This window comes from Elgaria multicarinata, chromosome 4 (genome assembly GCF_023053635.1).
Source record: "Elgaria multicarinata webbii isolate HBS135686 ecotype San Diego chromosome 4, rElgMul1.1.pri, whole genome shotgun sequence".
NCBI lineage: Eukaryota > Metazoa > Chordata > Lepidosauria > Squamata > Anguidae > Elgaria > Elgaria multicarinata.
The window spans coordinates 4,194,350-4,211,502 of NC_086174.1; the positions used below are offsets into that span (position 1 = coordinate 4,194,350).

General features: G+C 45.5%; 1 protein-coding gene across 1 annotated transcript; it reads right to left on the reverse strand.

Moving 5' to 3' along the window:
* Positions 1-3,433: 3,433 nt before the first annotated feature.
* On the reverse strand, positions 3,434-15,863 carry LOC134398261 (uncharacterized). The gene is made up of 2 exons (XM_063125516.1): positions 15,091-15,863; positions 3,434-3,508 (listed from the first exon to the last, which is right to left on the reverse strand). The coding sequence occupies exons 1-2, from the start codon at positions 15,859-15,861 to the stop codon at positions 3,467-3,469; spliced, it is 813 nt and encodes a 270-aa protein (XP_062981586.1). The 5' UTR covers positions 15,862-15,863; the 3' UTR covers positions 3,434-3,466.
* Between the last annotated feature and the right edge of the window lie 1,290 nt (positions 15,864-17,153).

Consider the following 17,153-nt stretch of genomic DNA (forward strand, 5'->3'; position numbering starts at 1 on the left):
ACAGGAGCCCTGTCCTCCTTTTCATAGGGTCACCCTAACTTAAGAGAACATTTAACCCCCCCTAAACTGATTGGTTTTATGCTGCTTTTAATTGCTGGTTTTTATATTGATATTCGTATTGTATTTCATGGAGTAGAAAAATGAAATGGCCTTTGCTGGCACTGAAAAGAGAGCAACTTGCGTGCTAGGCCAGCCTCCCTGGGGGAAGTGTGCCACAGACAGGCTGCCACCACCAAGAAGGCCCTGTCCACCCTCTGCGATATGTCAGGGGGCTCCAATAACAATCTCAGTGCATGAGCAGCAGATGGATGTGTCTCTGCAGAAGCTGCTGAGGGGGACCGAATGTTGAGAGCCATGACTCATGCAGAGAAGCAACAGGAAGTCTCGTTGGACAACAATTCTATCGTGTCTCATTCTATTGCAGGGGTGGGCAACTTGTCATCCTCAGATATTTTGGCCTACAATTCATAATTCTCCACTGGCTTTGCTGGCTGAGGCTAAGGAGAATTGTAGGCTCAAACATCTAGAGGGCCACAAGTTGCTGTCCTGCGTTCCGTCATTTCTGTGCATTGGAAGGATATAAATACACCCCCAAAGTGCACATCTCCAGAAAAGGCTGATCAAAGGGAGCTGTCCGAGCCAGCCGGCGAGGAGGGAGGTGGGTGGCGGCAGCGGCGGCAAGGACGCCTCTTCCTCGTCTCTTTTACGGACAAGCTACACGATCGTTTTCGGGGTGCACTGGGGGCGGATTGAAGCGCCCTGAGTACGACGTGTGGATTCCTCAGAAGAATGTTGGGGCAGGGAGAGAGGAGAATTTGGGAAGAAGACAATAGCCGCATTGATCTTGGAGTGTTAGAGTACCTCTGGGGTGGGAAACTGCCACCAATTTATGCATTCATATTTGATTCCTAAAGTGCATCCAGCACCTGAAAACTACTGTATTTCTTCGATTCTAAGACGCACTTTTTTCCCCGTATAAACAACTCTAAAAACGGGGTGCATCTTAGAATCGCGGGTGCATTTATTATTTCTTAGAATCAAAGCTTCTTTTCTGTTGGTGGTACTGAAATGAGTGTGCGTCTTACAATCGATGGCGTCTTAGAATCGAAGAAATACGATAATAACGAAATATTATTTTTTAAATTATGAATAAAGGACAATGTTGAAATCCAAAACATTAAGAGGTACATTATTGCGCTTCTCTGTGTACACAAGGCAGGTTAGTAAGATTGTCTGTCGATAATTCCCCAAAGACATACAAATATAATTTCCCCCCCCCCTTCACACACACACACACACTAGGAGCACAATCCCTGGTAAAAGTGCAGTGCAAACCTCTTTGAAGTGAATTCAAACGATGCACAAGTATGGTTGTTCCCAAATTTCATACATGAAGCATCAGAAAAACTCAGTATGCCCATTTTACAGGTGACAACTGAGGCTGAAAGAGCCAGTTCCTGAGATCACCCAGTGCGTCCACGGCAGAGGTAGCATTCGAACGCATCTCCTCTGTCAATAGGCCGGACCAGCTCACTCGGCCTTTCTTTGCTCAGCTTAACAGAAAACGAATGAAGAAACTTAGTGTCGTCTAAGTATATTCATGTATATGTATCGACAAGAGAAAGTGTCTGTCCCTAATGGTTGCAAGTTAAGACTTGGAAGATGGAAAACTTGAGTAGGATTCCCGGCGGTCGGAATTCTGTTTTTTGAGTTGTGAATTCTATATCCGGCTTATTTCCTTGTGCCTCGCCCTGCAAGCTAGGGTGGTCAAATGCGAAAGAGAAGAGGGCTCCCGAAAGCTGCACCTGTTGAATTCCCTCTCTTACACAGCTGTTAAAGACGCAGTGGCCCCTGCACTCTTTTGCACCTGGCCCCCGACCGCAAGCCCATCCTCATACGGAAAGGTGGTCAGCCCTTTGGATCCCGTCAACCGCCAACTTGCTCTTGTTTTGGATCTTCTCTTCTTTTTTTCCAGCCGGTGATCTAAAGAGAACGGCACCCCAAAATCTCAATCCAGACGCACCGCAGAACCGCACAATGGCATTATTATGTCAATTGTTTTCCAACCCCTTTGTAACTCTTCATTTGCCATTTTTATGGCCCTGAGATACTGAGTTATCTTCATTGATCTTTGTACCAGGACACCACAAGATCACTTCCTTCCTTCCTTCCTTCCTTCCTTCCTTCTAAGCGTAGTTAGAAACATTTCCCTTGAACAATACTAATCTAGCCCACACGCTCAAGTAAAGCAGAGACACTGCTGGAATTCTTCATGCTGAATAATTCAACATTAATTTCCTGCCCACTTGATTTCCTAATTCCCACTGAGGATTTGGACAACCTGTCTCTGTGCTGTGCCCCTTCAGACTGCAGGTGCTGCTTCAAAAAACTGAATGCTTCTCTGCACAAAATAAAGTAAAAAAAAACCCACAACCAAACATATAGCAAATTAGCATCTCAGGATGAAGTGTTTTCCCTGACATGCTAGTTTTCTACATGCAGGGAGATGGGCGGTTTTTGTTTTAGGGGTGGCATGGAGGAGTCGTCAGTCATGTGAGCAATTTGGAGTGGTACAGCCCAGAGACAGGTTCACCACCCCATCAGTGACTTCACTACCTGGGCATTCACACCTATCCTGAGAACATGTAAATGAATAAATTTTAAAAGTTTGCCCACACAAAGTCCATTTGTTCCAAAACTCATGGATGGGGGAAGAAGCCAGGTGGAAAAGAGAGGAGAAGAATATTTGCCAAGTTGCTATTTCATGTTCCAGATTATTGATTAGTCAGAACATTCAGGGGACCGCAATGCATGTCCCATCGGAGCAGGGAAAGCACGTCCAGTCATCTTTGTAAGGATAAAAACAAACAAAAAACAGGCTCTTCTTGTTTTCCCAGAATGCCTCACATTGGCTACTCACTCACGCGCTCCCTTGGAATGATTGCACTTGCCTGCTGAGCGGAATCGCCTCGTCCACTCAAGAAGTTTAAAGAACGGAAGTAAAAAAGAGGTTACTGAGTTGTAGGTGTTGTTTCTTCAAAAAACAACACCCAACTTTACAATTGCTGCGGTATTCAGTCCATAGTCTTGAGAGACAAAGGTGAACTTGCACGACGGCACCTTCCTCCAAGTGGGAGTCACGGGCTATGTTTGCGGCCGAACCCAGCCAAAGAATGAGGGGTCCCTGGTTACCCTAAACACAACAGCATGATTCTTGAAGAGCCATCCATGTTCCGGCATCCCACCATGGAGCAACAGCGCCCTGGACACAGGACTTGTGCCAACCTGCCTCCTGTCCAAAATGGCTACGGGAGGCCCTCAGCAGCCGTTAGCAGAAGAGAAATGCTTTTGTGTGGCATGAGGGATTTTGCCTCTCGTCCCCCCCATCGTGAGAGGCCTGGAAAAAGCCTCAACAGGTGGACGGGTTTCTCATCTGGCTTGGGTTTTTGTCTCGGCTCCCCGCTGTTCAGGCCTCTGGTGGGGCCATGAGTTCTGGTATCTCACCACCCTACAGGATGAAAGAGAGAGACATTTTATTTTATTTATTTATTTAATGCATTTTTTTATACCACACAATAGCTGAAGCTCTCTGGGCGGTTTACAAAAATCAAAACCGTAGAAACCATTTGAAATATAAAACAAACAGCATAAAAGCCTAATATAAAATACAATATAAAAACACAGCCAGGAGAAAACCGAGCAGCCCTACAGAAATTAATACAGATTTAAAATACAAATTCTAAACAGTAAAGTTAACATTAAATTGCCGGAAGGTTAAAATGCTGAGAAAATAAAAAGTGCACGAGAAGAAGCATCAGTCAGGAAAACTTCACCACAGACTTTCCTTTCCTTTCACATATTCCAGCACCCAGCTCCATCATGTACCTGCCCAGACCCTAAGGTCATCCTCAGGGGTCCTTCTCTGCGAGCCCCTGCCAAAGGAAGTGAGGCAGGTGGCTACCAGGAGCAGGGCCTTCTCCGCTGTGGCACCCCGGCTGTGGAATGAGCTCCCTAAGGAGGTTCGCTTGGCACCTACATTATATGGTTTTAGACGCCAGGTGAAGACCTTTTTATTCTCCCAGCATTTTAACAGTCTATAAATAAATTTTAACTTGGTGTTTTACATTTGTAATTTTGCATTGCTGCTGTTTTTATCTGGTTGAGCTTTTATATTGTATTTTATATTATGGTTTTATACTGTTGTCTCATACTTTGAATGTTTTTAATTTTTGTGAACCGCCCAGAGAGCTCCGGCTATTGGGCGGTATAGAAATGTAATTAATAAAATAAATAAATAAAGCAAGCAAGGATGGCCTGCAGACACTTTCTCTTTCCGTTGGTCCAAACGATTATCAAGAATCATAGAATCATAGAATCACAGAAGAGTAGAGTTGGAAGGGGCCTACAAGGCCATCTAGTCCAACCCCCTGGTCAATGCAGAAATCCACCTTAAAGCATCCCTGACAGATGGTTGTCCAGCTGCCTCTTGAAGGCCTGGATTCATCAAGCTTTTGCACACTGGGCAGAGACATTTCCCAGCTCAGTCACCTGAACTCCTCCTAGGTGGAGGGCCAGGGGGGTGGACCCGGGACCTGCCATGCAGATACTCTAACCCTGGGCTTGGTGTCCCCCGTTTCTCCTTTGCCCAAGCCATAGGGTGATACAGGGGACCCGTCAATATGGCAGCTTCCTTCACGCTTGTTTAAAACAAAACAGTCCTTGATAGTGTCACGCCTTAGGTTTGGAGGGTTTCCTGATGAGGCTTTTACAGAGCAATAGTTCTGCTTCATTGACAGAATTTTACAGGGGAGCAGTGGAGGCTGGTGACTTCGATGTCAGTGGGGAGGTAAATCCGCTCCGGGTTTCAGTCAGAATCGGTCAGGACTTTAAAGGAGCTCTCCAAAGTGCTCCATTGCCACTCCATTCACCACCCCATTGACATCAGACCTTGGAGAGCTCCTTTAAAGTCCTGACCGGTTCTGACTGAAACCCGGAGCGGATTCTTCGACCCAATGACATCGGAGCCACCAGCCTCCACTGCAGGGTGGAGGTGGGTCCAGTCATCAATTTGTAACCCTCTTGCGTTTTTTCACTACTTCTTCCATCTTTTTTCTTAAAAGAAATCTGTTAAGGACGGAAAGGCAGAATAGCTGCAATGCCTCCTAACCGCTAGCACTAGGAGTTGTCCATCTAGGATATTCTATATATAGGCGGGGTATAAATTGAATAAATCATAGAATCATAGAATCATAAAATAGCGGAGTTGGAAGGGGCCTACAAGGCCATCGAGTCCAGCCCCCTGCTCAATGCAGGAATCCACCCTAAAGCATCCCTGACAGATGGTGGTCCAGCTGCCTCTTGAAGGCCTCTAGGGTGGGAGAGCCCACCACCTCCCTAGGTAACTGATTCCATTGTCGTACTGCTCTAACAGTCAGGAAGTTTTTCCTGATGTCCAGCTGGAATCTGGCTTCCTGTAACTTGAGCCCGTTATTCTGTGTCCTGCACTCTGGGAGGATCGAGAAGAGTTCATGGCCCTCCTCTGTGTGACAACCTTTGAAGTATTTGAAGAGTCCTATCATGTCTCCCCTCCATCTTCTCTTCTCCAGGCTAAACATGCCCAGTTCTTCCAGTCTCTCCTCACAGGGCTTTGTTTCCAGACCCCTAGTCAACCTGGTTGCCCTCCTCTGAACACGCTCCAGCTTGTCTGCGTCCTTCTTGAATTGTGGAGCCCAGAACTGGACGCATTACTCTAGATGAGGCCTAACCAGGGCTGAATAGAGAGGAACCAGGACCTCACGTGATAATGAATCATCATTATCATCATCTGGAAGGGACCCTAGGTATATTTTTAAGATAGCATTTTGGCACATGGTGTTTTCATTCTGTAATACTGTTTACGTTGTGGTTTCCCATTGTATCAACTCAGATCATCCTAAGGGTGTATTTTTGTGAATTCCTATTTTGAGACCATAGAATGGTTTCACATCTCTCTTTCCTTCCCCTTCTTGTCTCCTCAGCGTTGTGGGAAGTGAACTGTGGCACAGCCATCAGTAGTCCCATGCAGCTGTGAAGACCCAACCTCAAGCATCAATGGGGGGAGGGGGATGGGACGACAACAGTCAAGACCCAGAATCATTCTCCTTTTATGTCCACTTAAGGCAGCATTCTTGCCCTTCCAAGATATGGTGGAGTAGAACGCACATCAGCTCTGACCATTGGCAATGTCGGCTGGGGCTGATGTGTGTGGTAGTTGGGACTCATGTTAGGTGAGTCTGAGTTAAAAGAACGCATCTAGAAGGATTGGGAAAGATGCCTGCTTTATCACACCAGCTTCATACTGTGCAATCACTGCGAATTGCGTGCAAAGGACTCTGAAATTTTCCACCTTATTATCTGCTTTGATTGTGAAGTCCTCCAATGCATCCCTGCCTTAATTGTGCAATAAAGCAAAAAAGATTCGCCATATTTAGCCCCTACTTTTTGAGCGTATCTTCCGAGCCGCCGCTGGGGCGCAGGAGCAGGATTTTAAAGAAATGCTTACATCTGCGTAAGCTTTAAAGATAAAGACACCAAAATGGGCACAGTGATAGATATTAGGGAGAGCTTTAAGCATACCAAATTTGAATTGAATTGGGTCATCTGTTGATGACCCCCTTAAACTCGCTTCCTGGTATGCAAAGGATCGCTGTCGCCCGGTAGCCAAAACAACAACAACCGCGAAAGCTTAGCGCTACGGGGATAATGTGAACCGCCCAGAGAGCTTTGGCTATTGGGCGGTATAAAAATGTAATAAATAAATAATAAATAAATAAATCCGAGGGAAGCAGGTACGTGGGATGAAGCTTTCAGAGACTCCTTTCCCGTTCAGGGACTAGATCAGAGCACACAACCGTCTTGGCTTCAAAGGCGACATAGGATACTGGGTCGGGGGCTGCACACACACACATGTGCACACACACACACACACACACACACACACACATGCAACCTCTTACAGATTGTTCCCTCTTTGCTGCCACCAGGGAAAGAGCCATCCACACAAGGATTTCTGAGCAAGAGAATGGAGAGGGTGGATTCCTGCACTGAGCAGGGGGTTGGACTCGATGGCCTTGTAGGACCCTTCCAACTCTGCTATTCCATGATTCTATGAGAGTACAAGTGGGGGAAATTTGGGTGTGGGGAGGACACTTACAGGGGCAGGAAAGGCCTTGTGCTCTCCTGGCAGATTCTACACTACTGCTTTATAACGGTTTATCATGGTACTGACAACCATTGCGACCCAATGACACTATGAGAGTCATCAGACGGGGGGGGGGGGGGGAATATCGCTTTTCCTTATCATCGCTTTCCTCCCGCTTCTGTCCCACAATACTTCCTCTTTCTTCACACGGGGAAGAAAGAGGAAGTAAACAATGACCACGTGACCCATTCAGTGGCCATTTTTATTGTGCCACTTTTCAGTGGCACAATTCGTTGTTTTTTTAAAAAAACAGATTTAAAGAGGTCTACTTTTATTTATTTATTTTTATTTATTTATTGCATTTGTATCCTGCCTTTTTTCCTCCAAGGAAACCAAAGAGGCATACATAATCTTCCTCCTCTCCACTTTATCCTCACAACAACAACCCTGTGAGGTAGGTTGGGCTGAGAGTCTGTGACTGGCCCAAAGTCACCCAGTGGGTTTCCATGGCTGAGTGGGGACTCGAACCCGGATCTCCTGGCTCCCAGTCCGATACTTTAGACACTACACCACACTGTGATAGAAAGTAGGGCCGAAGGAGCAGGAGACGTGTGAGAGGTGACAATGAGAGCCAGTGTGGTGTAGTGGCTAAAGTGTTGGATTGGGAGTTGGGAGATCCGTGTTCTAGTCCCCGCTTGGCCATGGAAACCCACTGGGTGACTTTGGGCCAGTCACAAACTCTCAGCCCATCCTACCTCACAGGGTTGTTGCTGTGAGGATAACATGGGGCCTTGCTAGACCTACCACATAATCCGGTGGGGAGTAGGGGCGACGGCGCGCTACAGCTAGCGCGTGCCATTGCCCTTTTCCAGACGTAACACGCAACGGGGCAAAGGAAAACCCCGTCGCGTCCGGCATTTTTTTTCCACTTAAAGGGCCATGTGCGCAGGAGCGCACCGCCGAAAAAGGTAGGTTTTTTTTTAAAAAAAATAAAGGCTCCCCCACTCCCCCTGCCCCTGATTTCCCACACACACACACAATGCCTGATGCCCCCGCTACCCGCTGGCTCGCCTGTCCTCCCCCTGTCCGCCATGCCCTGTCCCCGTCCGCCAGGCCTGTCCCCATCCTTCTTCCCCCCGTCCGCCATGCCCATCCCTGCTCGCCATGCCCACTCGTCATGCCCATCCCCTGTCCATCATGCCCGCCCCCGTCCCCACTCGTCATGCCTGCCCCCTGAGGCCGGGGCTGCGGAAAAGCTGGGCCATAACCGCATGTGGTTATCCCGGGTTAAGGGAGGTCTTAGCCCGGCCTGACCCCGGGATCCCCGGGATATAAATGCAATAAATAAATTAATATGCAACTGGGGGAGTCTTGCGTGTCTTCTGAGGTGACCATTTAGCTCAAATAGCACAATGCTGACAATCCAGATCAAGGTAAAATCAAGAATTTTTAAGATGTATTGATTCCTGTTCCAATGTTGTTCCCCGCCTCGATCCAAAGGGAGAGGCGGGTAAGAAATTATTATTATTATTATTATTATTATTATTATTATTATTATTAAATGCAATAATAAATAAATAAAAAATGGCATCCAAAGGACCTGAGAATATCTGTTAAGTGGAGAGTAACAAGCGTGCCATAAAACACTCATCTGATGTCGCTCATTCCATCTACTGTTTTCAAACCGCTTTCGTAGTGTTACATCCTGCTTCGCGTAGATTTGGCCTCCGCGTAAAGGTGCTCCTCATCCCCAGCCTCATGGAGGGCAGAGATTGGCTGCCTGCCCACCTTGCGTTACTTACAGATCACCGCCTGTCTCTGTGAAGCTGCAAGCCCCACCCCAGCACCGCCGACAACCCTCCTACTGTTTCCTCTGTAACTGTTTAATTCCAAGATGAAAGACAAGCGAGTCGAGAACTCCCAGTTGCAACAGACGCTCCCAAGGCTCTTCTCAGGGCACTTCAGCCTCTGAATCACACGCTGAACATCAGTGAAATCAAAGGTTGAAATGAGTTCAGGAGTGTTATCCCAAGACAAGCAGCATGTCAGCATTACACTATAATCTGATGTAACAGCCATTCCGTCTTCCCTGGGAATCGTAATTGGGGGCAGAGATAAAGGGAAGCCAGAGATCTCCAATTGAGAATTCTCAACTACTCATCAAACTACACTTCCCAGGGTTCTTTGAGAGAAGGGAAGTCTCTCTCAAACTTCGAGGCTCGACTTCTGCAATGCGCTCTACATGGGGCTACCTTTGTGCCTAGTCCGGAAACTTCAACTAGTTCCAAATATGGCAGCCAAGTTGGTCACCGGTACACATAGGGGGGACCACATCACACCAGTCTAAAACCTCTTCACTGGATGCCAATTAGTTTTCGAGCGAAGTAAAAGTGTTGGTTATCACCTTGAAAGCCCTACATGGTTTGGGTCCAGGCGACCTGCGGGATCGCCTTCTCCCGTACAATCCACCCCGCACACTCAGGTCCTCCTGAGTTTTGTTGGTCCTCCAGCCAACAAAAACAAGGCTGACAACTATTACCCAGAGGACCTTTTCTTAAAAGGAAAGGAAGCCAGATTCCAGCTGGACATCAGGAAAAACTTCCTGACTGTTAGAACAGTACGACAATGGAACCAGTGACCTAGGGAGGTTGTGGGCTCTCCCACACTGGAGGCCTTCAAGAGGCAGCTGGACAACAATCTGTCAGGGATGCTTTAGGGTGGATTCCTGCATTGAGCACGGGGTTGGACTCGATGGCCTTGTAGGCCCCTTCCAACTCTGCTATTCTATGATTCTATGATTCTGCCACTCCCAGTTTGGGGAATGGCTTGCCGGGAGAAACTTAACAGTCTTCCAGAATTTAAGAAAGCCATAAAGACTGATCTCTTCCGGCAGGCCTACCCAGCTGAATTTTAAAATGCCCTTTTTAATGGTGTGCTGCTTTTAATGATGCACTGGTTTTAAATGTTTGAATTAGTTTTATGTACTTTATGGTGTTTTTATTTGTGTTGTACCCCGCCTCGATCCAGAGGGAGAGGTGGGTAACAAATAAATAAATATATTATTATTATAACTATTATTATTATTATTATTATTAACCGTTAAAAGCGGTTTTAAAAATCAATATAAAAGTTTGTAAAGCAGAGAGGTCCTCACTAAGGAACTGTCACTCTCAGTCTTGCTGAGATTGTCATTTTCTTGGAGGCCAAGTTTGTTCCATCCTGTTTCTGCCCAAACTTGTGATTATTATTATTTTTTTAAAAAATCCCCGTGCAGAATTTCATACCCATTTTTCATACTATACGCATTCATGTCTATGCATCTTTTTAAACCATGCACATTTTGGACTCATGCATATCGGGGTAATTGCTTACCCAAAATATAGCAGAGTGCGAAATAGCAGCAGCGTAGAGTCTGGAAATGGTTTCAGCTTGAATTTAGGAACAAAAAGAAGCACTCACGGTCTTTGGTCAGTAAGAAGCTTTACTGACACTAAATAAATTACTTACAGAATAAATGGTCATATATACAGTCCTTTCACAGTACAGCAACAACGTAGCAGTATAACATCAGCAGTAAGTTCCAGCAGTAAGTTCCAGCAGTAAGTTCCAGCAGTAAGTTCCATACAACATGGACTTCTTAAATACACTTTTCTCCTTGGCCCAATTAACCAATAGTCTCTTCATCTTGTACATCTCGTACCGCACGTAGGCCAGGGAAGAATCTGCTTCATACTGGACTTCTCCTGGCAGAGACAATCTGGCCAAGGACATCTTTTTAACTCTTTAGAGTCCTTTTCCTTCTGTGGTTAAAAACCTAACCACAACACCCTTTCATTTTTAACTACAGAAAAAATACAATTTACATTTCATTACATTTCACCTGTAAGAAATCAACTTTACATGTTTACAACAATCCCAACATTGTGTACATTTCTCTGTGTTTTACATTTCCCAGAGACTTATTTATATGTAAGTTTTTCTTTTCTTCTTCTTCCAAGCACTGTTGAAAAACTTTGTGCTTTGGGGCGTTGAACTACTTTGCAATCTTCCAACAATTTTAAAACTTTCTGCTTCTGGCTTTTTAGGTAATTTCCTTTGGAAACTTTTCTACCTCTACACCAAGGTAACACCTAACTTTCCCCAGAGACTTCAGTTTCAACCCTTCCTGCAGCTTTGGGCTGAGTTTTCTTGAATGTGGTCTTGGGAACTCCCTGCCACCAGTAGACGAACCACTAGCTCCACAATCATGTACTCTTTTGCTTGCCCCTTTGCATACAGACATGTGTGTTTGAAAACACCCCCTTTCAGTTTTCGCTGCCTGAAAACACTTTTCTTGCTCTTGTTCAGACAATTTCAACACACCATTGTAACATTCAGGTTCAGACTTCACATAACACACACTGAATTCATCTGAATACTTTAAAGGTGGAATTCCTTTGTTTTTTCTTTGTGAACGACGAGGTACACTGGAAATTTCTTCCTCCCTTTCATTTCCCTCCTCCCTTCCAGTTTTGGGAGTGGAAACACTCTTCTCAGAGATGTGAGGGCTCTGAGAAGTTAACCCCTGAGTTACTGTTTTCTCCTGGTTGTTCACAGTTTCTAACAGAACTTGGGAACCTTGAATCCTGTCCCAACCTGCTTCCTGAAAAGTAGCAGACCTAGAAACAACCACCTTCCCATGACTTAGGGAAAAACGCCAAGATTTGGATTGCATGCCAGAATAACCCACAAAACGTAATTTCACAGACTTGGTTTCACCTTTAGATCTTTTGGACTTTGGGATATGCACGTATGCCCAAGACCCCCATGTTCTCAAGTGAGACAAATCTGGCTTTGAACCAAAAAGTAAACAGTAAGGCGAACTGCCTGTAACCCTGCTCCAGGTTCTATTACACAGATAGTTTGCGGTTAAAAATGCTTCTCCCCACAAATCTTGCTCAGCGTTTGCATCAGCCATTAGAGAATCTTTCTTCATTTGAAGTACTCCAATTCTTCTCTCAATTGACCCATTTTGAAAAGGAGTTTGGGGATCTATTAACCTGTGTGTGATTCCTGTTTTCCTAAACCACTCACAGAACCTTCCAGAAACAAACTCACCCCCACGGTCCGACTGCACAGAAATAATGGGCTTGTTAAAGAACTTTTCCGCCCAAGTTTTCCAATCCCTAAAAGTTTCAAAAGCTTCTGATTTTCGCTTTAGTAAATAACACCAACTAAAGCGTGTGTAATCATCCAGAATTACAAGCACGTAACTGGATCCCCCTTGTGTAGGCGTGAATGGCCCTACCAAGTCAATAAACACCAGTTCAAAAGGCTTTTGTGACACCCTGTCACTTTTCCTGCAGATGTTCTGCACCCGGGATTTGGTCTGATGACAGATTGAACAATCCAAGAAATTTTTACAGTTTCGCAAGCTTAACCCTGTACACACTTGAGGCATGTGACTTAACACTTTAAAACTTGCATGACCTAAACGCCTGTGCAACTCATGAACACAATTTTTATGGTCTGGCACGTTACCAGTTTGTGCCACCCTTTCTTTACCTGCACCCATGTAAAACAGTCCATTTTTAACATGTCCCAGTGCCACATTTTGTCCATCCTTAATCACTTGGCACTCATCCTTCTGAAACGTAACAACGTATCCTTCAGACGTTAGAGCACTAACAGAAAGGAGACAAAAATCTAAATCTGGAACATACAGAACCTGTTCACACTCCTTTTGCAGACATGGAACGTAGCAACAGCCAATTCCTTCCACCCTCGACGTTCGTCCATCTGCAAGCGTGATTGACTTCACCTTGCTTGGTTCCAACTTCCGAAACGCCTCTGGATTATTAGAAATTGTTCTGGACGACGCAGAATCAATCAGCCAAACCTCTTGGGCCTCGTTACACCTCACTGTGGCTGAAACAAATGCATTCGAGCATTCCTTCTCCTCTCCAGCCTGTGTAACTCCCTTCTTCCTCTTTTTACAGAAGCGTTTGATATGACCCGGCTGTTTGCAAAAATAACACTTTCTTACTGCAACTGCGGTTCTCTCCACACTGTTGCCTTGGAAACACTTATCTTTCTGCATTCTTTCTCCGCTGCCAAGGGCTGACTGCTTAACCCTTTCCTGGCAGTTTTCCTCCTTCCTGGAAAGACGCCGTTTCTCTTCTTGGAGCAAACGACCCGTCAAATAATGAAGAGTGAGTTCATCAGTCTTCATACTTTCCAGACTGGTTGTCAGAATGTCCCAGCTTTGAGGCAACGACCCCAAAATCAGGTAGCACTTATGCTCTTCCGTAAAAACGATTCCGACCTCCTGCAACTGGACAAATAGAGATCTCACCTGTTGGAGATGATTTGCCAAACTTCCAGCCTCCTCCAACTTTAACCGATACAGCTCTCTGGTGAGGCTCAGCCGTGTGCTTGCCGACGCACGCACATAAATCTGTCTCAGCGCATTCCAGCTGTCTCTTGCCGTCTCATCTCTGTTGATATGGACAATTTGCGAGTCCTCCATACTCAAGACAATGTTTGCTTTGGCCCTTTCATTCTGCTCTTCCCACACTTGTGCTTCTTGAGCAGTCTGACCAACCGGCCTCGGGACACTCACGACGTTCCAACATCTGTCCCGCTTCAAAAACATTTCCATCTTGAATGACCACGTTAAGTAATTTCTCTCATTCAGCCGTTCCACCGGAATACTGGATGCCATCTGAACCTGGGCCATCCTCACCGGCTGGGCTGGAGCGCGACTCACACTGGATACAGACCCGTCTGAGCTCGATGAACTGCCTGAGCTCGACTCCGTCTTTCCCTCCAGCGTTCCTTTGCTCTCAAGCTTTCCAGCAACCAAAAATTATGCCTTCCAGACTTTCTCTGGGCGCATAACCTATCGGGGTAATTGCTTACCCAAAATATAGCAGAGTGCGAAATAGCAGCAGCGTAGAGTCTGGAAATGGTTTCAGCTTGAATTTAGGAACAAAAAGAAGCACTCACGGTCTTTGGTCAGTAAGAAGCTTTACTGACACTAAATAAATTACTTACAGAATAAATGGTCATATATACAGTCCTTTCACAGTACAGCAACAACGTAGCAGTATAACATCAGCAGTAAGTTCCAGCAGTAAGTTCCAGCAGTAAGTTCCAGCAGTAAGTTCCAGCAGTAAGTTCCATACAACATGGACTTCTTAAATACACTTTTCTCCTTGGCCCAATTAACCAATAGTCTCTTCATCTTGTACATCTCGTACCGCACGTAGGCCAGGGAAGAATCTGCTTCATACTGGACTTCTCCTGGCAGAGACAATCTGGCCAAGGACATCTTTTTAACTCTTTAGAGTCCTTTTCCTTCTGTGGTTAAAAACCTAACCACAACAATGCACTCATTGGCGAAAGTGTGTTTGTGTGCATTTTGGAAATGTACACATTTTCCTTTACACATTTCCCAGCTGTGTGCATGTTGTCGAAAACATTTGTTTTGTTTTGCAGAACGCTTTGCAAACTCGGAGATGTACAAAGTTGGGTAAATGTGGGTAAATCCGTTAAAAGAAACCTCAATGGAGCAAATTTCTCATATACATCCTTAATTCTTACTAGCATACGTGAACCAGAGGCACACACATCTACATCACCTGAATGTGCAAACCAATCTCCTTTGAGAGTTAATGCAATGCAAGACGATATTACATCAGTTATCTGTGTGGCAATATATCTGCAGTGGCCCATTCTGACCTTCCCCAACCTGGTGCCCTCCAAAAACGTTGGACTGCAAATCCCATCATTCCCAGCCATTGGGATTTGCAGTGTAACACAACTGGAGGGCACCAGGTTGGGGCAGGCTAGTCTATTCAGACATGTAAGAGATCATATGGAGGCACAATGGTTGGCCTAGTGGGGCCCACACCCGCAAGGCGCCCTACCTGTATCTCAGTATTGATGCTCAGGCTTTCATAGATATTCTCAAAATGTTTCTCTGGGATGGGTGGAGGTTCTTCCTCCACTTGCTCGGCAGGCTTGTCATGGTTTTCAGGCCTCAGCTGCTGAGATGCTTTGGGCCTCTTGCACACTCGGGCGTACATGGTGCTGAGTCTCTTCTCCATGTCAAAGGCGACCAGGAGGGGAGCGTCTCTCCCAGGCGTTGCCAGGTCCTGCCCAATGCTGTGGTGCTCGATGCTCAGCAGCGGTGCAGCCATCTGGCTTGGCTTCCCATTGGATCCGACAGTCCTTGTATCTTTCCTGCCAGGTTCCACAGAGGCTGCAAAAAAGCCCTGGGCAGAAGCACAGCTTGAGCTGGTATCGGTTGGCAAGCCAGAACCCTCTTGTCCTTCCAACGGACCCCTGCGACCGGACTCCATGTCTTCAACCTGGATGCTTTCATAAACTTGACTATCTGCACTCTGATTCAGGGACTTCATTCTGGCTATGTGGACCTCCTTCGGAGTCATGGGCAGCTTCCTAAATTGCAGCGAGCTTGGAGATGTGGCCTTAGGAGAAGATGCTGGTGGAAGCAAGCCCCCTCCCGGGTGGTCCAAGTCCAACTTTTGGGACTTCTCCGGCCTTTGGTGGCTCAGGCTAACCACATGGACGTCCTTCAGAGAATTCGTCTTTCCTTCCCGAAGCTCTGCAGCAAATCCATTTGTTGGCTTCTCAGCTGGGTGGCTGGGCAAAGTGCTACCTGTGAACAAAGGCATTATTTTTATTGAACACTGTTTTGAGTGATGTCACAGGAGGCATGGGCTAAAGAAATATAACTCAAATGTTAGAAATACATTCATAAATAAATGACCCTCATTTACCGAAATGCTCTCAACAAACAGCAACAACTCTCTGTTTATTGCCTGGGGGTTGGGGAGAACATATTTTATTTTATTTTATTTTATTTTATTTTATTTATTGCATTTCTATACCGCCCGATAGCCAAAGCTCTCTGGGTGCTTTACAAAATTAAGACAATCCAAGTATAAAACAACAGTATGAAACCATAATGTAAAATACAATATCAAAGTTCAACCAGATAAAAACAGCAGCAATGCAAAAATACAAATTTAAAATACAAATTTAAAACACCAAGTTGAAATTAATTTATAGACTGTTAAAATACTTAGAAAATAAAAAGGTCTTCACCTGGCGTTTAAAAGAATATAATGTAGGTGCCAAGCGAACCTCCTTAGGGAGCTCATTCCACAGCCAGGGTGCCACAGCAGAGAAGGCCCTGCTCCTGGTAGCCACCTGCCTCACTTCCTTAGGCAGGGACTCATTCCATATACCATTTTCAAACCATTATTATAGCTAATAATGCCAAAAGCCAGATTGTGAAGGCCGGCTCTGCCCTTACAATTATGGTCAAGTGTAGGGTGACCATATGAAAAGGAGGACAGGGCTCCTGTATCTTTATCAGTTATATTGAAAAGGGAATTTCAGCAAGTGTCATTTGTATATATGGAGAACCTGGTGAAATTCCCTCTTCATCACAACAGTTAAAGCTGCAGGAGCCCTGCCCTCTTTTAAATCTGGTCACTCTAGTATAGCTCCTGCAGCGTGATGAAGAGGGAATTTCACCAGGTTCTCCATATATACAAATGACACCTGCTGAAATTCCCTTTTCTATGCAACTGTTAAAGATACAGGAGCCCTGTCCTCCTTTTCATAGGGTCACCTTAGTTATAATGTCTGCAGAAAAGCAGAGTGCAGCCATACACGTACTCTGGATTTTAGGAAAGCTGATTTTAATAAACTCAGAACTATGATAAGTAAGGTCCCATGGCAAATGAGCCTAATGAGAAAAGGAGTGCAGGATGGGTGGGAGTATTTAAAATAGGAAATTTTAAAGGCACAGTTACAAACAATTCCAACAAGGAGAAAAGATAGAAGACAACAGAGGAAACCAATGTGGCTCCACAAAAAGCTTAGAGATGACCTGAAAACAAAAAGGGATACATATAGTAAGTGGAAGGAAGGCCAGGCTACGAAAGAAGAGTACAGA

Bases quoted from the DNA above. Each gene is read 5' to 3' on its own strand.
- LOC134398261 (XM_063125516.1), bottom strand. From the start codon at position 15,861: ATGCCTTTGTTCACAGGTAGCACTTTGCCCAGCCACCCAGCTGAGAAG. The intron at 3,509-15,090 runs GTAGGGCGCCTT...TTCATCCTGTAG, and splicing joins GCATCAATACTGAGATACAG to GGTGGTGAGATACCAGAACT.